Source organism: Somniosus microcephalus, chromosome 2 (assembly GCF_052327205.1).
Source record: "Somniosus microcephalus isolate GS21.2 chromosome 2, FLI_Smic_1.0, whole genome shotgun sequence".
NCBI classification, from domain to species: Eukaryota; Metazoa; Chordata; class Chondrichthyes; order Squaliformes; family Somniosidae; genus Somniosus; species Somniosus microcephalus.
Genome location: NC_140988.1, coordinates 369,554,718 through 369,578,358, shown reverse-complemented (window position 1 = coordinate 369,578,358; position 23,641 = coordinate 369,554,718). Strand labels below are relative to the sequence as shown.

At 45.8% G+C, this 23,641-nt stretch overlaps 1 protein-coding gene across 1 annotated transcript in view; it reads right to left on the bottom strand.

The window, feature by feature from the left end:
- LOC147123754 (dedicator of cytokinesis protein 2-like) overlaps positions 1–23,641 on the bottom strand; it is a 1,461,504-nt gene that overhangs the window by 271,415 nt on the left and 1,166,448 nt on the right. The window contains exon 33 of the mRNA XM_085975685.1: positions 4,013–4,161. Within this exon, the coding sequence (XP_085831811.1) occupies positions 4,013–4,161 (149 nt within the window). The remainder of the gene's footprint in view (positions 1–4,012; positions 4,162–23,641) is intronic.

Genomic DNA, 23,641 nt, shown 5'->3' with positions numbered 1-23,641 from the left:
GAACAGTTTCTCTCTATCTACTCTGTCCAGACCTCTCATGATTTTGAACACCTCCATCAAATCTCCTCTCAACCTTCTCTGCTCTAAGGAGAACAACCCCAGCTTCTCCAATCTATCCACATAACTGAAGTCCCTCATCCCTGGAACCATTCTTGTAAATCTTTTCTGCACCCTCTCTAAGGCTTCCCATCCTTCCTAAAGTGCAGTGCCCAGAATTGGACACAATACTCCAGTGGAGGCTGAACCAGTGTTTTATAAAGGTTCATCATAATTTCCACGCTTTTGTACTCTATACCTTTATTCGTGAAGCCCAAGATCCCGTAAGCTTTATTAACCATTTTCTCAGGGGCAACTAGGGATGGGCAATAAATGCTGGCTTTGCCAGCAGCGCCCACATTCCATAAACGAAAATTAAAAAAATATTAGAAGTGTAAGTCGCTGAGAAGTCACTGAGCAGAGAACGCCAAGCTTCCAAACAAATGAGCTGACTTACGTGGAAACCATTGTGTCACAGCGAGGTTACATTACATAAACATGAAATAAGTCAAGCATCAACTTCTATTATGTTCTGCCGAGATATTAATTTAATTCTCCAGCAATTCAGAGGTGACCTATAATATATTTATGTGTTTTTATTTTTCATAAATACCTCATTGAATTTTCTTTATCGGCTCCAAATATTAATAAAAACTCTGAATAGGAGATTAGCTCCGACTGAAGTTTGTGGAAGGAGTCGATATACTTTATATATCTACTCACTTCCCTAAACTTAGAGCTTTATAAGCGTCTGCTGTTGATATATATGTAAACCGACACACGCGGTAGGGATGGTGGGGGTGGGGGGTGGGTGGATGGGGGGTGGGAGGACAATATTAACTTAATATGCCCGACGGGAAACTGACGGGTCGGATAGGACGCCAGTATCACACCCCGCCAATGCCATTGGAAAGTAAGAGCGGGCGGTTTGTAAAATGGACGGCGGCCGGACTAATCTTGTTAGTTTCCTGCTGGGCGGGATAGGGTAAAATTAACCGCACAGCTATAATATATCCGGTATTGAAACATGCACTAATGGATCTCGCGTTCCTTGGGTTGTACGCTAGTTTATAATGCTAAGGAACATTGCGTCATGTTCAGTACCACACATCATCGTAGCGTAAATGGTGTTGCTGCATTTCAGCGGGTCACTTAGAGCTTAATTGCTGCAGGTGAGGGGAGTTTGAAGCTCCTCACTTGCTTGTAAGTTGTTGGCTTCAGGTCATAAGAAACCAGCATGAAATGCCAGTCTTTCTCTCTTTTCTAGGTACAAGTTTTACATCAGTAATGTACCTAAAGAAGAATCATAGGAACATCGGAACAGGAGGAGGCCATTCAGCCCCTCGAACCTGTTCCGTCATTCAATTAGATTATCGCTGATCTGTATCTTAACTCCATCTACTTGCCTTTGCTTCATATCCCTTAATACCCTTACTTAACTAAAGTTTATCAATCTCAGTTTTGACATTTGCAATTGACTCCCGGCCGCAACAACTTTTAGGGGGAATAGAGTTCCAGATTTCCACTACCCTTTGCTTGAAGAAGTGCTTCCTGACAGCACCCCTGAATGGCCCAGCTCTAATTTTACGGTTATGCCCCCTTGCTCTGGATTAAACCCCCCCCCCCCACCCCCCACACACATCCCCGCCGCCAGGGGAAAATAACACAAAGGGTGGAGGTTTCCTCTATTTCCTGTTTATGGATTTCCTAAAAATTAGCTCAAAGGACTGTTGCTTTGTGCACAGCAAGAGCCCACAAACAGCAAAAAACAACCGGTTCATCTGTTTTTTGGTGCCGTCGGTTGAGGGAGGACTATTGACCAGGGCGCCAGGAGAGCTCGCCGTCCTTCTTTCAAATAGTGCCCCGGGATCTTTTACATTCAGTGGAAAATGGAAACTGCAAGTCCAAAAGTAACAGCAACGCAGCGAAATAAAACTGCATCAAAAACAACGTCAACACACTATTAAAGGACCCAATCTCTGAGGCCCCAAAAAAAACTGTTGGACTAGTTGGGCTCAAAGTACATGCTGTATGAGGAACGTGGGAAATCTCACTGTCAGACACATGCCATGAAAGCAGAATATTTTTTTTAAAGAAAAGCAGAACATTTTTTAAACGGTGAGAGATTGGGCAATGCTGGTATTCAGAGCGACATGGGTGTCCTTGTACACGAATCACAGGCAGGTACCCCAAGCAATTAGGAAAGCAAATTTTATGTTAGCCTTTATTACAAAAGGATTGGAGTATAAGAGTAAACAAGTTTTACTGCAATTATATAGGGCCCTGGAGTACTGTGACAATAGCAAAATACTGCGGATGCTGGAAATCTGAAATAACAACTGAAAATGCTGGAAACACTCAACAGGTCAGGAAGCATCCCTCTATTTCTCTCTCCACGGATGCTGCCTGACCTGCTGAGTGTTTCCAGCGTTTTCTGTTGTTATTCCTGGAGTACTGTGTACAGTTTTGAACTCCTTGCCTAAGGAAGGATATACAGGAAACTTCGCGATATCCGGTGTTAGGGGGTATTAAATACGTGGGGTTACGGGGATGGGGCTTGGGTGGGATGGCTGTCGGTGTAGGGACCGGGTGCTAGGGTTTGGATGATCAGCCATGATCTCGTTGAATGGCGGAGCAGGCTCGAGGGGCCGAATGGCCTACTCCTGTTCCTATCTTCTATGTTTCTATGTTTCTATGCACCGACGGGACCGGCGTGAAGCCGATCTATGAAAACTTCCGGACAGACCAGCGCCAATGTTGAAGGATACGGAGGTTTTCATCTCCGTATCTGACAACAAACACTGTTGCTTAGCAACAGCTTGTAAACAGTCGGCCCGTACCTTGGAAGCGTCTCTGTAGCTTAGCAACAGCTTCAGAGAGGCTTTCCAGAGACTGACTGTTTAAAAAAATGCTAGGAGAAGAAAAAAAAAGAAAAAAAACCGAACAAAACGGCTGCTGATTTCTGCCGTTAGATCGAGGTTTCCGGACATACAACCTGCGGATAAACCAAAGTTTCCTGTACTTGCTTTTGAGGGAGTGCAACAAAGGTTCACTAGACTGATACCTGGTATAGGGGAAATTGTTCTATAAGGAGAGATTGAGTAGACTCGGCCTATACGCTTTAGAGTTTAGATAAATGAGAGGTGATCTCATTGAAATGTATAAAATTTTTAAGGGGCTTCACAGGATAGGTGCTGGGAGGATGTTTCCCTTAGCTGGGGGCTCTAGAGCTAGGGGTCACAGTCTCAGGATAAGGGGTCGGCCATTTAGGACTGAGATGAGGAGAAATTTCTTCACTCAAAGGGTTGGTAATGTTTAGAATTCTCTACCCCATGCTCAGTCGTTGAGTATATTCAAGGCAGAGATCGATAGATTTTTGGATACTAAGGGAATCAAGGGATATGGGGATAGTGCGGGAAGGTGGAGTTGAGGCAGAAGATCGGCCATGATCTTATTGAATGGCAGAGCAGGCTCGATGGGCCGTATGGCCTAATCCTGCTCCTATTTCTTATTTCTTATATATTTACAGTCATTTACAGGCACTCAATGAAGGTCTTGTGCATTTAGTGCTCAGTGCGAATCAGCTGGGAGTGTGTGGGAGGGCGGGGGGGTTTCCCGCTTGATTTCCTAATCCACTGTTACACATTCCATGCTGGCGGGAGCTAACCCTTCAACTGAAAAAAAAAATGAAGTCCTCGAGTGTGTAAGAATACACCGTGCTTGTGTCAGCTCTTCGAAAGAGCTACCCAATTAGCCCCATAACACTGCAAATTTTTCCTTTTCAAGTATTTATCTAATTTCCCTTTTGAAAGATACTATTGAATCTGCTTCCATCGCCCTTTCAGGCAGCGCATTCCAGATCACAACAACTTGCTGCGTAAAAAATCCCAATTCTCCTCATCTCTCCTCTGGTTCTTTTGCCAAGTACTTCTGTCAAAAGTTTGCGCAGTTAACGTACGCGAGGAGACACGCTTACCGTTCTGAAGTCCCCCTTGTACTGGAACTCGCACTCCATCATGTCGAAGAAGATGGGGATTGTAGACTTGCGAAGCTCCACCTCTGGGACGAGGGTCATCTCCAGGATTGGCCCGACCATTCCCGGAATAAAGCGGATCTTGTGCTGGCCTGCGGAGGGAGGCAAACGCGAGAGGTTCAAAGGTCAGAGCTCTGGGATAGTCCTCTCATGATGGCACGTGACTCTGTTTCCACTTGTGAAGTGGGATGGGAGGGGAGGGCGTGAGTCTGATCCCAGAACTTTCACTGGGATAATGCCCGAACTGAGGAACTATCAGGAGTGACTGATCATGCTTTTCTCCAGGAAAGAGAGGACTGAGGGGTGACCTGATAGGGGTCTTTAAAATTATGAAGGGGTTTGATAGGGAAGACATAGAGAAGATGTTTCCACTTGCCGGGGAGTCCACAACGAGAGCCCATAAATACACGATAGTCACTAATAAATCCAATAAGGAATTCAGGAGAAACATCTTTACTTGGAGAGTTGTGAGAATGTGGAACTCGTTACCACATGGAGTGGTTGAGGCAACTAGCAAAAAATGCATTTAAGGGGAAGTACATGAGGGAGAAAGGAATAGAAGGATATGCTGATGGGGTGAGATGAAATAGGGGTGGGAGGAGGCTCGTGTTACCGGCATGGACCAGTTGGGCTGAATGGCCATTTTCTGTGCTGTAAATTCTATGTTATTCTATGTACAGTAATATGTATTTACTGCTACTGTACCACCATACTCAGCATGCCAACTTAGAATATTAAGCTGTCTTATGAAACACATAAAGATGACAAGAACTGGAATAAGCACCAAACCAAATTAAAAGGAGAGCTGTTAAAATAAATGGAGGAAGATTTTTTTTATTAAACATCTGTGAACTATTACCAGAGAGAAAGAAAGAGTTCTTTTGCATTCATATAGCGACTTATGAGATTGCTGGAAAAACTTCATACAGTCGACTACTTTTGAAATGTAGTTGTTTGTACTACTTGATCATCAAATGAATAAAACACAGAGAGCTTTTTGGGAGGGATGGAAACAACAACAACTTGCATTTATTTTAGTGCCTTTAACATAGTAAAACATCCCAAGGCGCATCACAGGAGCGTTATCAGATAACAATTGACACCGAGCCACATGTAGAGACATTAGGACAGGTGACCAAAAGCTTGGTCAAAGAGGCAGGTTTTAAGGAGCGTCTTAACTTGCATTGGAGGCAGTTCAGAGACGATTCACTCGGTTGATTCCTGGGATGAAGGGGTTGTCTTATGAAGAAAGGTTGAGCAGGTTGGGCCGATACTCATTGAAGTTTAGAAGAATGAGAGGTGATCTTATTGAAACATATAAGATACTGAGGGGGCTCGACAAGGTAGATGCAGAGAGGATGTTTCCCCTCATGGGGGAATCTAGGACTCGAGGGCATAGTTTCAGAATAAGGGGTCGCCCCTTTTCGAACTGAGATGAGCAGGAATTTCTTCTCTCAGAGGGTCGTAAATCTGTGGAATTCTCTGCCCCAGAGAGCCGTGCAGGCTGGGTCATTAAATACATTTAAGGTGGAGATAGACAGATTTTTGCAAGATAAGGGAGTGAAGGGTTCTGGGGAGCGGGCAGGGAAGTGGCTTTGAGCCCAAGATCAGCCATGATCTTATTGAATGGCGGAGCAGGCTCGAGGGGCCAAGTGGCCTATTCCTGCTGCTATTTCTTATGTTCTTATGTTCAAAAACAGGAGAGGTAGAGAAGCGGAGAGGTTTAGGGAGGGAGTTCCAGAGCTTAGGGCCTAGGCAGCTGAAAATCGCTCCACCATTGGTGGCCGCACCATGATCAGGGATGCTCAAAAGGGCAGAATTAGAGGAGCGCAGATATCTCAGGAGGTTGTGGGGCTGGAGGAGATTACAGAGATAGGGAGAGGTGAGGCCCTGGAGGGATTTAAAAATAAGGATGATAATTTTGAAATCAAGGCGTTGCTTAACTGGGAGCCAATGTAGATCAGCAATCACAGGTGTGATGGGCAAACAGGACTTGGTGCGAGTTAGGAGACGGGCAGCAGAGTTTTGGATGAGCTCAAGTTTACGGAGGGTAGAATGTGGCAGATCGGCCAGGAGAGCGCTGGAATAGTCAAGTCTAGAGGTAACAAAGGCATGGGTGAGTGTTTCAGCGGCAAATGAGCTGAGACGGGGGCAGAATCGGGCGATGTTACTGAGGTGGAAATAGGCGGTCTTCGTGATGGCGCGGATTTATGGTCGGAAGCTCATTTCGGGGTCAAATATGACACCAAGGTTGCAAACAGTCTGGTTCAGCCTCAGACAGTTGCCAGTGAGCGGAATGGAATTGATGGCAGAAACAGCTTGTTATCGATTCAGAATCTTCAAATATACCAGGATGTTACCTGGGCTGGAGCGCTTCAGCTATGAAGAGAGACTGGACAGGCTGGGGTTGTTTTCCTTGGAGCAGAGAAGGCTGAGGAGGGACCTGATTGAGGTGTACAAAATTATGAGGGGCATAGATAGGGTAGATAGAAAGGAACTTTTCCCCTTAGTAGAGGGGTCACTAACCAGGGCGCATAGTTTCAAGGTAAGGGGCAGGAGGTTTAGAGGGGATTTGAGGAAAAACTTTTTCACCCAGAGGGTGGTTGGAATCTGGAACTCACTGCCTGAAAGGGTGGTAGAGGCAGGAACCCTCACAACATTCAAGAAGCATTTAGATGAGCACTTGAAATGCCATAGCATACAAGGCTATGGACCAAGTGCTGGAAAATGGGATTAGAATAGACAGGGCTTGATGGCCGGCGCGGACACGATGGGCTGAAGGGCCTCTTTCTGTGCTGTATAACTCTATGACTCTACCAGTTGATCTCTCGGGGGACTGGTCACAGACAAAAAGGATATAATTCCTGTATCTGACTTTCCTGCTTTACCTTCCACTCTCGAACTTGAATTTTTATCATAACTTTTAACATCTTCACGACATCCCAAAGCGCTTCACAGCCAATCAATTACTTTTGAAGTGCAGTCACTTTTGTTTTATAGGTAAACAAGACTGACAATTTTTTGCACACAGCAAGCTCCCAGTAAAGGTCAATGGGATGAACGACCAGTTAATCTGTTTTTGCTGGCGTTGGTTGAGAGGTAAATGTTGGCCAGGACACGGAGAGAACTCCCTCGCTCTTCTTCAAAATCGAAAGTGAACAGGGCCTCAGGTTTAACCTGAAAAATGGCATCCCTGACAACGCGACACTCCCTCAGTGCTGCACTGAAGTGTCAGTATTCTTCACAGCAAGATCCCACAATCAACAGTGAGGCAAATGGTCTGTTGTTGATAAGTGTTGTCCAAGACATCAGGAGACCCCCCCCCTACTCTTCTTCAAATAACTGCCTGAACAGGTAATATGGCCACAGCTTAACTTCGACCTGCGGCGTCTGCCTAGATGCTAAATTCCAGGAGTGGGGCTACATACCCACAAGCTTCTAACTCAACTGCAAGACTGCTATCAACTAAGCCAAGCTAAGGCCCTAAATAGATTGATATTTCAGAGTAGCTGCCGTTTCAGAGCTTGGAGATGCCAAGATGTTCAGGTCCGTTTCACCAAGAATCTGCCCACGTCCATATGCGTCAACTTCGTATTCACATTTGAGCTGCCTTGTCGCTAAAAAAATTGACAACACTTTTTTCTGTCCATGTAAAGCCTCTGTATCGCCACAGGGCCATATGTTAACAATCTACATCACACGCCTCGTGTGAGACTGAGCCATAGAGACCAGGTAGGTAACATTCAAAAGAGAATTGGATAAATACTTGAAGTGAAAACGTTTACAGGGGCACTGGGGAAGGAGCAGAGGGGAGTGGGACTAATTGGATAACTCTACCAAAGAGCCGACCCAGGCACGATGGGCCGAATGGCCTCCTTCTGTGCTGTATCATTCTATGATTCTATGGGCTGGATTTTCATTCAGAAGTTAACAGGCAGTTAATTGGCACTAATCCCTTCCCGCCTCGGGTCGGCAGGTCCCAGTACGGGGCGGGTACCCGCCTCCTTTGAAACTTACATGGAGGTGGGTTTTGGGCGGGATGGTGTCGGGACCCCCGAATTCGGGATTTTAGCTCCTCGCACGCCTAAAAGCCCGCCTCACAGCACACTGAAAATCGACCCCCATGAGTCTAGGTGCCGGATTTGATTCTCTTTCTCCTGTGAGCCAAACATCTGATGGGGGACGGGGTGGTGTCCACCCATTAACCATCCTGACTGTAAGAGTCATGAAAGTTTAAGAAAGAAAATACTTTAAAATATTGGTTAAATAGTATAATAGTTAATTTACCTGACTGACTTATTGTATTGAGAAACCCCCTCTTTTCTTGTTACAATAGTATAGGCTGAGTGACCCCCTTTATTCTTGCTACAATGGTACAGTCCTTAAGCTTGTCACATGGTATCCAGCCATTTTACAGCTCAAGCACCACGAGACTGGAGAAGGCAGAAGCTTTGAGGGCTGGAGCAATACAGTTTTTGACCGTGTTCGTTTAAACGTGTTTTGCTTTGTAATTCTGTTTGTAAGGTGTTACAGTAAACAGTTTAAAGATAAAGTTATGGTTTGGAACGTTTTATTTCGACACGCGTCTACTTGTTGCTAAAGCCTCAAAGCTCAGTGGCTGCATGTTTGGAAATTACAAAGCGCCACTACACTGACCTCATTCAAAGAGGCGGGACTGGTGGGATGACATCCTCCCGCCAGTTCTACCTTTCCTGCAGCCAGGGGCGAGTAAGGCCACCTGATGTAGGTGTACTCTGTACAAAGGTGAAAGGGGGGACCTAATACCAGCTTCCTAATGGCCGAGCGCTCAATGGCAATGAGGAAAACCGGCACCAAAGATCTTACCGCCATTTTGTGGAATCGTCCAGCACAGAAGGACCCCACTCCACCCATCGTGCCTGCCGGCTCTTTGAAAGAGCGATCCAATTAGTCCCACTCCCCCTGCTCTTTCCCCAGAGCCCTGCAAATGTTTCCTTTTCAAGTATTTATCCAATACCCTTTTGAAAGTTCCTATTGAATCTGCTTCCACCGCCCTTTCAGGCAGCGCGTTCTAGATCACTGCAACTCGCTGCATAATTCCTTTTCCCTGATCTTCCCTCTGGTTCTTTTGCCAATTTGCCTTGCATCTGTGTCACAGAATCACAGAAACCCCACAGTGCAGATAGAGGCCATTTCGGCCCATCGAGCCTGCACCGATACATATCCCACCCGATCCCCCGTAACCCCTACACCAACACATATCCCACCCTATCCCCGTAACCCCACATATTTAATCCCCCTAACACTAAGGGTCAATTTATCATAGCCAATCAACCTAACCCGCACATCTTTGGACCGTGGGAGGAAACCGGAGCACCCGGAGGAAACCCACGCAAACACGGGGAGAATGTGCAAACTCCACACAGACAGTCGCCCGAGGCTGGATTCGAACCCGGGTCCCTGGCGCTGTGAGGCAACAGTGCTAACCACTATGCCACCGTGCTGCCTCTGGATACTGACCCTCCTGCCAGTGGATACAGTTTTTCCCTATGCACTCTTATCAAAACTGCTCATAATTTTGTCCACTAAATCTCCCCTTAAACCTCACGGCTCTGAGAAGAACAATTTAAACCAACAACAAAAATCCTTCTTTGGCTGGGACGGCTCGCCCACCCAATGCTCTGAATTCCTGGCCGTCCACTCCCCTGTGGGATCGATCCCCATGGAGATCGGAAGTGCCACCTCCTTTGCGAGAATGACTCCACCCCTGGGATTTAAGTTGGCATCAATGCCGGGGTACAGGCTGGGGGCTAGAAGTCCTGCCCCGTGCATTTTCAAATGGGGAGTGAGCTCACTGGAGTATCTAGGAATCAGACGTGACTAATGGTCAACTGGGCAAGGTAGCAAAGGGTGGCCTCCACCTGTGGAACCTTGAGGTGACACCGTCAGGAAAGACAAAAATAAGAACATATGAACATAAGAGATAGGAGCGGGAATAGGTTGTACGACCCCTCGAGCCTGCTCCACCATTCAATAAGATCATGGCTGATCTTTGACCTCAACTCCACTTTCCTGCCCTATCTCCATATCCCTTGATTAGTGCCCAAAAATCTATCGATCTCAGCCTTGAATATACTCAATGACTGAGCATCCACAGCCCTCTGGGGGAGAGAATTCCAAAGATTCACCACCCTCTGAGTGAAGAAGTTTCTCATCTCAGTTCTAAATGGCCGACCCCTTATCCTGAGACTATGCCCCCTATTCTCGACTCTCCAGCCAGGGGAATATTGAAAGGGCAGCGGGAATCTAACCCTACCTTTTCTCACATGGGTGTCAGCTGTGGCTCAGTGGGACCAAATGTGCCTCTGAGTCAGATTTCAAGCCCCACTCCAGAGACTTGAGCACAACAATCTAGTCTGACACTCCAGTACAGCACTGAGGGAGTGCTGCACTGCCGGAGGTGCTGTCTTTTGGATGAGACTTTAAACCGAGGCTCTGTCTGCCTTCTCGGGTGGATGTAAAAGATCCTATGGCCACTATTCTGAAGAAAACCAGGGAAGTTCTCCCAGGTCTACACTTATCCCTCAATCAACACCTAAATAGGATTTTCTGGTCATTATCACAGTGCTGTTTGTGGGCTGCAAATTGGCTGCTGCGTTTCCCACATTACAACAATGACTACATTTCAGAAATGCTGAATTGGGTGTAAAGCGCTTTGTCACATCCTGAGGTCGTGAAAGGTGCTATAGAAATGCAATTCCTTTCTTTTTCTTCCACTGTGCCGATATTTCCTTGTACATGCTGTTACAAAACAAAATCACTTCCTTCGTTCTGGCAACTTTTAAATCGTTTGTTAATAGTTCAATGTAGCATTGCAGCTATATGTTTAATTAATGATAAAGTAATTCAGAAGTCGCTCGCTCACTTTAAAATGAGTTGGTCATAAATTACCTTCACTTGCTACTGAATAACAGTAAATTAAACCCATTGATAGTTCTAGAGAAAGTCACAGATTTTAACAACCTGGAGTTAATTGAAAACAGCCACCGAACTGTCTGGTAATTGAGACAAATTGTATCGGGCCTACTGGCTGGTGAATACCCGATTAAGCCTGACAAAATTTAAACTGCAAGATAACAGTCATCTCATGTTTCAAGGATTTACAGAGGAGGAGCTAAAGCTACAAAATTAGTTTGCAGACGACACAAAGCTGGGTGGGCGTGTGTGCTGTGAGGAAGATGCCGAGAAACTCCAGTATGATTTGGACAGGTTGGGTGATTGGGCAGATGCATGGCAAATGCGGATAAATGTGAGGTTATCCACTTCAGTGGCAAAAACAGGAAGACATTATTATCTGAACGGCAATAGATTGGGAAAAGGGGAAGTGCAACGAGACCTGGGTGTTATTGTGCACCAGTCACTGAAGGTAAGCATGCAGGTGCAGCAGGCGGTTAAGAAGGTAAATGGTATGTTGGCCTTCGTAGCGAGAGGGTTCGAGTACAGGAGCAAGGATGTCTTGCTGCAGTTGTACAGGGCCTTGGTGAGACCACACCTTGAGTATTTTGTGCAGTTTTGGTCACCTTATCTGAGGAAGTATATCATAGAATCATAGAATAGTACAGCACAGAAGGAGGCCATTCAGCCCATCAAGTCTGCACCAGCTCTTTTGAAGAGCAATGCAGTTAGTTCCATTCCCCCTCTTTCCCCATATCTCTGCAATTTTTTTCTCCAAGTATTTATCCAATTCCCTTTTGGAGGCTACTATTGAATCTGTACCCACCGCCCAATCAGGCAGTGCATTCCAAATCCTAACCACTCGTTGTATAAAAAAGTTTTTCCTCATGTCGCCTCTGGTTCTTTTGCTAATTACCTTAAATCAGTGCCCTCTGGTTATCAACCTTTCAGCCATTGAAAACAGTTTCTCTATCTAAACACCTCTATCAAATCTCCTCTTAGCCTTCTCTGCTCTAAGGAGGACAACCCTAGCTTCTCTAGTCTATCCACATAACTGTAATCCCTCATTCCTGGAACCATTCTAATAAATCTCAGTACCCTCTCCAAAGCCTTCATGTCTTTCCTAAAGTGTGATGCCCTTATGACAATGACGACAACTCTTCCAGCCAGAGAGGTGACTTTCAGGCCATAGGACCAACTCTGTAAATCTTAAAACTTAATGTTGGGGGGTCTCTCAGCGACAAAGTGTTTAATAGTTAGTAATATTGCTAAATCTTTAACAAATGGGAAAGGGGAGGGGAAAATAGAGGGAAGGTCGAGGTCGATCCAAGTCCAGGAATGAGTCTCAAAACAATAAATCCGATGTTTGCAGATATGGTAGAATGTCCTTGCCATGGAGAGAGTGCAGCGAAGATTCACCAGACTGATACCTGGTATGGCAGGAATGACGTATGAGGAGAGATTGGGTCGATTGGGCTTATATTCGCTAGAGTTTAGAAGAATGAGAGGGGATCTCATTGAAACTTATAAATTTCTAACAGGACTAGACAGACTAGATGCAGGAAGGATGTTCCAGATGGCGGAGGAGTCCAGAACCAGGGGTCACAGTCTAAGGATAAGGGGCAAGCCATTTAGGACAGAGATGAGGAGGAATTTCTTCACCCAGAGTGGTGAACCTGTGGAATTCTCTACCACAGAAGGCAGTTGAGGCCAATTCATTAAATATATTCAAGGAGGAGTTAGATATATTTTTTAAGGCTAAAGGGATCAAGGGGTATGGGGAGAAAGCAGGGACAGGTACTGAATTTGGATGATCAGCCATGATCTCATTAAATGGCAGAACAGGCTCGAGGGGCCGAATGGCCTACTCCTGCTCCTATCTTCTATGTATCTATGTAGGTCAACCTGGAAAGGCCCAAATAGCCAACCTGAAGGTCACTTGACTTCACAGAGTTGGGTCTGAGAGGGTGAGTTCCAAATTGTCTCCTAATTGGCCTAAGTTGGATTTATTTGCGTTTAATGCGCAAATGCTGTAAGGCAACAGTCATCTTATGCTTCAAGAATTTACAAAGGTGGAGATGAGGTGATAAAATGAGGTCAACTTGGAAAGACCCAAGATGCCCAAATGGCCATCCTATCACAGACCTTCCCTTTTTTGTTCTTTCATCCCCTCCCCCATTTCCCAGCCCCTAAACGTGCTTTAAAATCTGTTCCATTTACTGCTTTTTGCCAGTTCTGACGAAAGGTCTTTGACCTGAAACGTTAACTCTGTTTCTCTCTCCACGGATACTGCCTGGCCTGCTGAGTTTTTCCAGCGTTTTCTGTTGTTATTTAAGGTTCGATACAGGTTTAGCATAACCTCCCTACTTTTCAATTCTATCCCTCTAGAAATAAGCTTGGTTTGCATTTTTAATGGCCTTGCTAAACTGTGTCACAATTTTAGTGATTTGTGTATTTGTACTCCGAGATCCCTTTGTTCCTCTACTCCACCTAGACTCGCACCCTCCAAGTAATAAGTGACCTCCCTATTCTTCCTACCAAAATGTAATACCTCACAATTGTCTGTGTTGAACTTCATTTGCCAATTATTTGCCCATTCTGCAAGTTTATTAATGTCCTTTTGTAATTTGTTGCAGTCCTCCTCAGTATTGACTGTCCCCCCCCCCGCCAATTTGGTATCATCTGCAAATTTACAGCCTAGAAGGAGACCATTCGGCCCATCGTGCCTGTGCCGCCTCTTTGAAAGAGCTGTCTAATTAGTCCCACACCCCGGTCTTCCCCCCCCATAACCCTGCACATTTCTCCTTTTCAAGTATTTATCCAATTCCCTTTTGAAAGTTATTATTGAATCTGCTTCCACTGCCCTTTCAGGCAGCGCGTTCCAGATCACAACCACTCACTGAGTAAAAAACTGTTTCCTCATCTTCCCTTTGGTTCGATTTGCTTTTCTGCTCTCAGGAGAACAGTCCCAGTTTCTCCAGTCTCTCCACATAACTAAACTCCCTCATCCCTGGTACCATTCCAGTAAATCTCCTCTGCACCCTCTCCTAAAGTGTGGACACCATACTCCAGCTGAGGCCTAACCAGTGATTTATGAAGGTTTAGCCTATCTTCCTTGCTTTTATACTCTCTGCCTCAACTTATAAAGCTGAGGATCATGTATGCTTTTTTAACAGTATTAACAACTTGTCCTGCCACCTTCATAGATTTGTGTATGTAAACCCCCCAGCTCTCTGTTCCTAAAGGACATTAGTGAACCAGATGGGTTTTTATGACAAGCTTCGTGGTCACCATTACTAATACTAGCTTTCTATTCCAGATTTATTTAACTGAATTTAAATTCCCCAGTTGTCATGGTGGGCATTTGAACGCATGTCTGTGGTTTACTCATCCAGTAACATTACCACTATGCTACCGTTCCTTCTGCTACTAGCCGCCTCACTCTTAACTACCTTTCCGAGTTTCGTGTTGATGCAGAACATTCCCACAGGACATTAAATGGGTGGGGTAGGGTCCGTGATGGTTGGAGGTGATGGTGGCATTAGTGGGCTGGCTGAGCTGAGCGGCCTTTCCCATCTCTGTCCATCCTTATACTCAGGCGCAATAAAGTGACAACTGTTTCTCATTGCCTCAAATATAAAGAAAGAAAGAAATAACAGCAGAAAATGCTGGAAAAACTCAGCAGGCCAGGCAACATCCGTGGAGAGAAAATAGAGTCAACGTTTCAGGTCGAAACCCTTTGTCAAGACTGAAGAAGCACAGGAAATGAAATAGATTAAAAAGGCCAGTATGGGGGCTGGGAGAGAACAAAAGAGAAATGAAGAGACATTAAGCGGTATTCAAAACGAGACGAGATGGTGATAGGACTAGTGGAGACAAAAGACGGCTCGAGATTAGGTGTGAAATGTGCTGGCAGAATGGGAGACAGCTGCCATGTGGGAGAGAGAAAAAAAAGGCGGGGGGGGGGGGGGGAAAGGACCAAAACAAAGGTGTGGATAAAAAAATATAAGTAAAAATGTAATAGGGGCCGAGGTTATGATCTGAAATTGTTGAACTCAATATTGAGTCCGGAAGGCTGCAAAGTGCCTAATCGGAAGATGAGGTGCTGTTCCTCGAGTTTACGGTGAACTTCCGTGGAACAATGCAAGCGGCCGAGGACGGTGAGGTCCGAGTGGGAATGGGGCGCTGAATTAAAATGACAGGCGACCGGAAGCTCGGGGTCACCCTCAAGAAAGAAAGACTTGCATTGCTATAACACCTTTTATGACCACCGGATGTTCCAAAGCGTTTTACAGCCAATGAAGTACTTTTTGCAGTGTAGTCACTGTTGTAATGTAGGAAACACGGCAGCCAATTTGCACACAGCAAGCTCCCACAAACAGCAATGTGATAATGGCCAGCTAAGCTGTTTTTTAGCGACATTGATTGAGGGATAAATATTGGACAGAACACCGGGGATAACTCCCCTGCCCGTCTTCAGAATAGTGGCCATGGGATCTGTTATGTCCACCTGAAAGAGCAGACGGGGCCTCGACTCTACGTCTCATCCAAAAGACGGCACCTCCGACAGTGCAGCACTCCCTCAGCACTGCACTGGGAGTGTCAGGCTAGATTTTGTACTCAAGTCTCTGGAGTGGGACTTGAATGTACAACTTTCTGACTCCCAGGTGAGAGAGAGAGAGCGCTGCTCCCCACTGAAAGAGCAGACGGGGCCTCGGTTTAAAGTCTCATCCAAAAGACGGCACCTCTGACCATACAGCACTCCCTCAGTAGATTTATTGTGCTCAAGTCTCTGGAGCAGGAACTTGAACCCACAACCTTCATGACTCAAGCGTGCTACCCACTGAGCCACTGGCTGACACAAGGACAGAGTGATGGGAACCGAGTTACTGGTTTCCACTGTCAGGGGGTGGGAGCCAGTGGGGGTGGGGAGAATCCGGCAATCAGTATGCAATCAAATCCAAATTCAAATTGCTTTATTGGCATGATAAGGTACATCTTATGTTGCCAAAGCATCAAAATACATTTATGGTTGAACACATAAACGCAGTTCTATTCATACAGTGTATAAACAGGTATATCCCTGAGTGTATAAATATACATTCGCCTTGTTTATATATACTCTTTTCTTAGTTTACTGGTTGTCCCTCTGTTCATGGCAAGCTGTAACATAGTGTGCCGCCAGTGTTACACAGCTTCTCTCCTCCCCCAGTAGGAATGGGAGTTTTTGGTTGTCATTCAGATTTCTGAATTCAGGGCATATTTGTGAGAATTTTTGGTAGAAATTCTCCCTGATGCCCTGATATTTTCCACAGGCTGTGAGGAAGTGCATCTCTGTATCCACTACTCCCTGACTGCAGTGAGAGCATATCCTGTCTTCTCTTGGCAGCCTGGTCTGCCTGTGTCTGCCTTTTTCGATCGCGAGGCTATGTTCGCTAAGTCTGTACCTTGTCAAGGTTCTTCTCAGCTTGTTATCCTTTACCATGGTCAGGTAATCAGCTATGTTGTATTGTCTGTTTAGGGCCAAGTAGCAATTGAGTTTGCTTTGGGTTTTTGTTGTTTCTGCCCAATATGTCAGATATTTTTCCTTTTGCTTAGCGACGATTGTGTTGGGTCGAATTCTTTGTGTTGCCCTGTCACTGTCCTGGGGCTGGTTATTGTTAGTATTGTTAGTAGTTACTTCACTGAGTCCCAGGACTAGTTGACTGAGGGTATTCTTCTTTATGGTCAGCTCTTGGCATTTCAGGGCGTCGTAGTGATAGCATTGGGGGTTGCTCATTTGTAGGTGATTCCAAAATTTGGTGGCTCTTTTTTGGATAGTGATTATTAATGGATATTGGCCTAGTTCCGCCCTGCATGCATTGTTTACTGTTTTCCTTTGAGTCCGGAGGATACTTTTACAGAATTCTGCATGTAGGATCTCAATTGGGTGTTTGTCCCATTTTGCAAATTCTTGTTGTGTTAGCGGTCCCCATACCTCACTGCCATAGAGTGCAATTGGTTCAATTACTGATTTGAAAATTTTGAGCCAAATGCTAATTGGGATTTCTATTTGGATTGATTTTTTGATGGCATAGAAAGCCCTTCTTGCTTTCTCTTTCAGTTCATTCACAGCCAGTTTGAAGTTTCCCGTAGAACTGATTTTTAAGCCCAAGTATGTGTAGTTAGTGGATTGTTCAATCTTGGTTGTTCCTACTGTGAAATTTATTTTGGGTCCCTGATGTTTGGATCTTTGCTGGAACACCAGGACTTTGGTTTTTTTGGGATTTATTGTCAGGGCCCAAGTCTGGCAGTACGACTCCAGCAGGTCCAGGTTCTGCTGTAGACCCTCCTTAGTTGGTGACAGCAGAACCAGGTCGTCTGCATAGAGGAGGAATTTAACCTTGGCTTCATATAGGGTGAGGCCGGGTGCTGTAGATTGTTCAAGTAGTTTTGCCAATCCATTAATGTAAATATTAAAGAGTGTCGGTGAGATTGGCGAGCCCTGCGTCACCCCCCGCCCCTGTGGCAAGTATTTTGTTTGTTTGTCTCCAATTTTAACTGCACATTTGTTGTTTGTATACATTGATTTAATTACATCATATGTTTTCCCTCCTACCCCGCTTTCGATAAGTTTCAGGAATAAACCGTCATGCCAGATGGAGTCGAAAGCCTTCTGGAAATCTACAAAGCATGCGTAGATTTTGCTTTTGTTATGGTGAACGTGTTTGTCAATTAGGGTCTGTAGGGTGAAGATACGATCGGATGTTCTATAGTTTGGCAGGAATCCAATTTGGCTTTTACTCAAGACATTGTGCTCCTCAAGGAAGTTTATAAGTCTTTTGTTTATGATGCTACAGAATACCTTCCCCAGGTTACTGTTTACACAGGTGCCTCGATAGTTGTTTGGGTCGATTTTGTCCCCACTTTTGTATATGGGCGTTATGAGTCCTTTGTTCCAGATGTCAGGGAAATAACCGACACTCAGAACCAAGTTGAAGAGTTTTAGGATAGCCAGTTTCATTTTGTCGTCTGCGTGTTTAATCATCTCGTTTAGTATGCCGTCTGTCCCGCAAGCTTTTCCTGGTCGCAGGTCTTTGAGTTTTTCAAGAAGTTCTTTTTCTGTTATTATGGCGTCTAGCGGGTTTTGGTTATCTTTTATGGCCATTTCTAGCTTTTCCAGTTTTTTGCATATTTGGTGTTGCTCTGGTCTTAGTGTGTTTTTCTGGTATAATTTTTCAAAGTGGTTTACCCATGTGTCCCCATTTTGAATGGACAAATCGTCGCGTTGTTTTTTGTGTAGTGTTTTCAAGTTGTCCCAGAAACAATTGGAATCAATGGATTCCTCCATGGAGCTGAGTGTATTCTTAATATATTGCTCTTTTTTGGTTCTGAGTGTGTTTCTGTATTGTGTTAGTGTCTGACAATAAGTAAGGCGTAATTCCTCGTTTTCTGGATGTCTGTGTTTTTGGTTTGATATTTTTCTAAGTTTTTTCCTCATGTTATGGCAATCTGGGTCAAACCATTTTTCATAGTTTTTTGTTTTGGGTTTGTTCTTGCGAGCTTTCAAGTTTGCACTTGTTGCCAAATTATCAAAAATATTGTTTAGGTTAATAACTGCCCGGTTTACGCCTTCTTTATTGTGAGTGTATATGTTATCCAGAAAGGTGTCTAAGAGAGCTTGAGTTGATGCATTGCTAATTGTTTTCTGGTATTTTTCCGTGTCGTTTTTGGCCCATCTGTACGATTTTTTGGTGTTGTACAATTTACTGGGTTGTGTTTCTATGTTGTTTGTTTCTGTCTTTTTGAGATACATAGTAATTTGACTGTGATCTGACAGTGTTGTTTGTGGTTTGACTGTGAATGCTCTGAAAGAGGATGGGTCTAAGTCTGTAATCATATAGTCTACTGTGCTGCAGCCAAGAGGTGAGCAATAGGTCGATCTTCCTAGGAAGATCTTCTGTCACGCTGACTACTCATTCCAGTCAGCGACAAGGCTTGTTTCTGGCAAACCTCTCGTCCCGTGAGCTGATCGTTAACATTTACCAGCTTGAGAGGACAATATTTCTTGCATACTATGGGAGTTTGCTCATTTGCAGTGAATTAAAATGAGGCTCTTGTAAATGATCTTTAAAATCACAAATGGATTTGGGACATTGAGCTAGTTTGTGTTTGTTTTTTTAGTTGTAAGAACCAATTGTCAATTTTAAATGACTATTTTACTTTTTTTTTCCCGTCCCCCTCTGATAATAATTTGGCAACTTCCGAGAGGCGACAGGACAGGGAGAGTGAGAAATGAATAATAACATTGCACGCTGGGACAGGGGAAGGTGCGCTTTTGAGGTTCATTGTTGAAAGTAGAGTAGAGGGTCTCCCTCACGGAGTACCTGACACTGACACCGGGTGCCTGAAATAGGGAAACGCTCGATCCCCGAACATCCCTCACCTTGATAAGCGCAAGAATTCTCAAAATCAGAATTCAATCCTCTCGAGGCCCATTTTTGTTACCACACAGATACTTGGTTAATTGTCTGTGATTCATTTACAAGTCTGACTGCATGCTGGAACTGCAGTCCCAACCTAGCAGTGATGTTGAATATTCATTCCAACCTCAATTAACCTTCGAAGGATTTCTCAACCCTTGCGGATCAGATGATGAGACCCGTGAGTGATCTCGCCTGCAGATCGAGAGAGGAGACAAATTAAAGGAATAAGCAAGATTAATGAAGAACAAAGCCCGCCTAAAAATATTCAGATGGAGTTCGTGGCTTGGAGATGCAAGAGTTTCTTTTTCACTCTCTCTGCGCATCTGACATCTTTAAGGTCCCGGAGGGCAATTTGGGAGAAACAATATTCTCTAGTGTTTAGAAGAATGACAGGTGATCTCATTGAAACACACAAAATTCTTACAGGCCTTGACAGGGTAGGTGCAGGGTAGATGTTACCCCTGGCTGGGGAGTCTAGAACCAGGGGTCACAGTCTCAGAATAAGGGGTCGGCCATTTAGGACTGAGATGAGGAGAAATTTCTTCACTCAGAGGGTGGCGAATTTTTGGAATTCTCAGTCGTTGAGAGGCTGAGATCAATAGATTTTTGAATATTTAGGGAATCAAGGGATATGGGGATAGTGCAGGAAAGTGGAGTTGAGGTAGAAGATCAGCCATGATCTTATTGAATGGTGGAGCAGGCTCGAGGGGCCAAAGGATGCTGAGAGGCTGTTTCCCCTCATGGGGGAATCTAGAACTAGGGGGCCATAATTTCAGAATAAGGGGGCACCCTTTTAAATCAGAAATGAGGAGGAATTTCTTCTCTCAGAGGGTCGTGAATCTTTGGAATTCTCTTCCCCAGAGAGCTGTGGAGGCTGGGTCACTGAATATATTTAAGGTGGAGATAGACAGATTTTTGAAAGGTAAGGGAGTCAAGGGTTATGGGGAGCGGGCAGGGAAGTGGAGTTGAGGCCAAGATCAGATCAGCCATGATCTTATTGAATGGCGGAGCAAGCTCGAGGGGCCGAATGGCCGACTCCTGCTCCTATGTTCTTATGTTCTTAAATGGCCGACTCCTGCTCCTATTTCCAAAGATACCATGACTGTACTCAGTTGAATATTTGAATTGCTTTACTCAAAGCTAACCTTCCTTGTGAATGAGAGGCTTACAAAAAGTTTCACCTCATCCTCTTCGTAAGGCTCTCAGGGGGAAAAATTCAGTTGGTTGCGCCTCCCGTTAGCACCTTAAGAGGGCGCTAAGTGGGGCGCAAACGAACTAGCGCCTGGGCGTGGCACTGCCCACGCCTCCCGCAAAATTCAGCGGGAGGTTAGTGGTGGCGCTAACCGGTAGTGCTGCGCTGCTGGCGATGACGTCATTGGTGTGCGCAGCGCCCCGCTCATGCCCCGGCCGCGATCTTCGGGAGCGCCCCCTGATTTACCGCCGGACGCTATGTCCGACAGGGTCAGGGGGGGTGTACCTGCAGCTGGGGAGTCGCAATTTAAAGGCGAGGTGTGGGGCGGCCATTTTTGTTGCTGGCTGCCTGCCAGCACCTGCCTGCGATCCTGTCCCCGGCCTCCTGAACCCCCCCCCCCCACGGAGTGCCGGCTGCGCTCCAAGCGCCTGGCACTTCTCTTGGGTGCCGGGCTCTTTTGCCTGCACTCCCGATCCCCGGGGGCCCAGCTGGGCCCAAGGTTGCACTGCACAAGGCCCCTCCCCTTTAAGAAGGGGAGGAAGGCCTGCAATACCGCTGCGGCACGTACCACCACGACATTCACTCGCAGTGCCCCAAGAGGGAGGCGGGGCGCTTCCAGTAGCGCCCCGCCTCCCTCTTGGGGTGCAACCACTGAATTTCCGGCGCGGGGGCGCTAATTTTTCTGCCAAAATTAGCACCTCAATTGGGGCGCTACTCAATTTTTAGCCCTCAGTTTATAAAGTGTCAGTCGTGGCTCAGGGGTCACACTCTCGTCTCATGTTAGACACTGGCAATCTCCTGAGGAGCCGTTGTGGTTTTTTCTTCCTGCTTAGATTTAAGTCAATGCTGTAAATCAAAGCCACTAGTTTGTCTTTCTTTCCTTCAGACTCTGAGATCTTTCACTTAGAAATTCAGTTTACAAAGGCTGTGACTTCATCCATCTGCATAACACCATCCTCTTATTCCCTCCTAGCTGCAGGTAGCTGTGGCTCAGTTGGTAACCCACTTGTCTCTGAGTCAGTTAATGGTTGTGGGTTCAAGTCCCATTCCACTGTGACTTCAGCATGAAATCTAACCTAATGCCTCAGATGAGACATTAAACTGAGGCTGTGTTCCCCCCTTTTCAGGTGGACTTTGTAATGTATATGCCTTTAAGGGGGGAACTATGTTTTACAGCTCATGTATACTGCAGTACCGGCAGTGACCACACCTGTATATAGCACTGAGTAGTAATCTGTACAGATCAGTTGCAGTGTGAGCCACGTTGAGTAAACACCTGTTGTACCATTCTCCTGCAGTCTGTGTCTTATTATACACGGACGCAACATTGGCGACGAGGCAGGTTCAAACCTACCTGCAACTCTGCATCACCTCCCGGGGATTCGTTCCTGGAGATCAGTGGATTGGATGTCAAGGCCAGAGACTCGGGCGTCGATCACGGGCAACCGCCCAGTCATCCAGCAGAGACTCGAGAATTGCGGGGGAGGCTGTCGAGGGCCAGGCTTGGCTTTTCAGTCGAGGTGGTCCAGCGAAACGGGCTGGCAACAGGTAGTGCGCAGACCCTTCCCAGACAGCGGCGGGCTAGAGCCCGACCGAGCGGCACAGCAAAAGGCCCAGCAGCGTCGACGGGGGAGAGAGAGGGCAGAGCGCACAGGGCGCAGCCGGTGTTCAGGGGCCGAGCAGCATCGAAGAGAGGGAGAGAGAGACGCGCAGAAACTCGCGAGGCGCCGCCATTGCCACGAGGACCGCCGAGAGCGGCGTTGGCAGCAGCGGGGGAGGAAGGAAAGCGCGGGAGACGCCATTTTAAGCCATTGGGAGACGCCATTTTAAACCACACCCAAAATGCCGAAGAGTGGCAGTATCACCGCATTTGACAATGAAGTCAAAGATTGGACTACATATGGCGAACGAATAGAGGTGTACTGCAAGGCAAATGAGGTGTCAGATGACAAGAAAGCGTCAGTATTGTTAAATTTAATGGGTGCAAAGACATATGGTTTATTACGAAATCTAGTAACCCCAACGAAGCCAATGGAAAAGAGTTTTGAAGACATAGTAACGATACTAAAGGAACATTTAAACCCCACACTGCTGCTGATAGCAGAAAGATTCAAGTTTCACAAACGGAACCAGCATAAGGATGAAAGCAATGCTGATTATTTAACAGAACTGCGCAAACTATCAAAACACTGCCAGTTTGGAGCGGGACTGGCAGATACCTTAAGGGACAAGTTTGTGTGTGGGCTTCAAAGTGAAGGAAACCAGAAACGGCTTTTATCTGAAAAGGACCTTACGCTGGAAAAGGCTTTCAGCATTGCGGTATCATATGAAGCAGCAGCACGGGGCGCTGCAGAGATACAACAGAGACCGCAAGAATATGGCACAAACGAAATGTCATATGGAACAGAGAAGTGCTATCGCTGCGGCAGAACAACACACGACCAGAATGATTGCTGGTTCAAAGACAAAGTGTGCAGACAGTGTGGAAAAGTAGGACACATAGCACGAGTCTGCAGGTCGGGAAAGAAAACCAGCAATAAGAAACCTACCAAAGGAAAGTACAAGAAGGTACATAAGATGACGGAAAATAGTTCAGACGAACAAAAGAGTGATAACGACTCCGAAAGCAAGGAACTGTGTTGTGTGAAACTACATAATGTGATCACAACGGAGGATCACCGAACCATTTGGGTCACTCTCAAGTTAGCAGGAGTCCAGGTAAAGATGGAATTGGACACAGGATCAGCCCTAACAGTCATAAACCGACGGGACTACGAGCGGCTATTCTCACACATACCCTTGAGAGACACAAAAATTATTTTGAAGACATACACGGGGCAAAAAGTCTACCCCAAAGGAAAATTAAGGGTGACCATTATATATAACGGTAAGGAAACACCAAAACTAGACCTGTATGTATTGCAAGATGGAGGACCACCATTACTGGGACATGAATGGATCCGGAAAATACAACTGGATTGG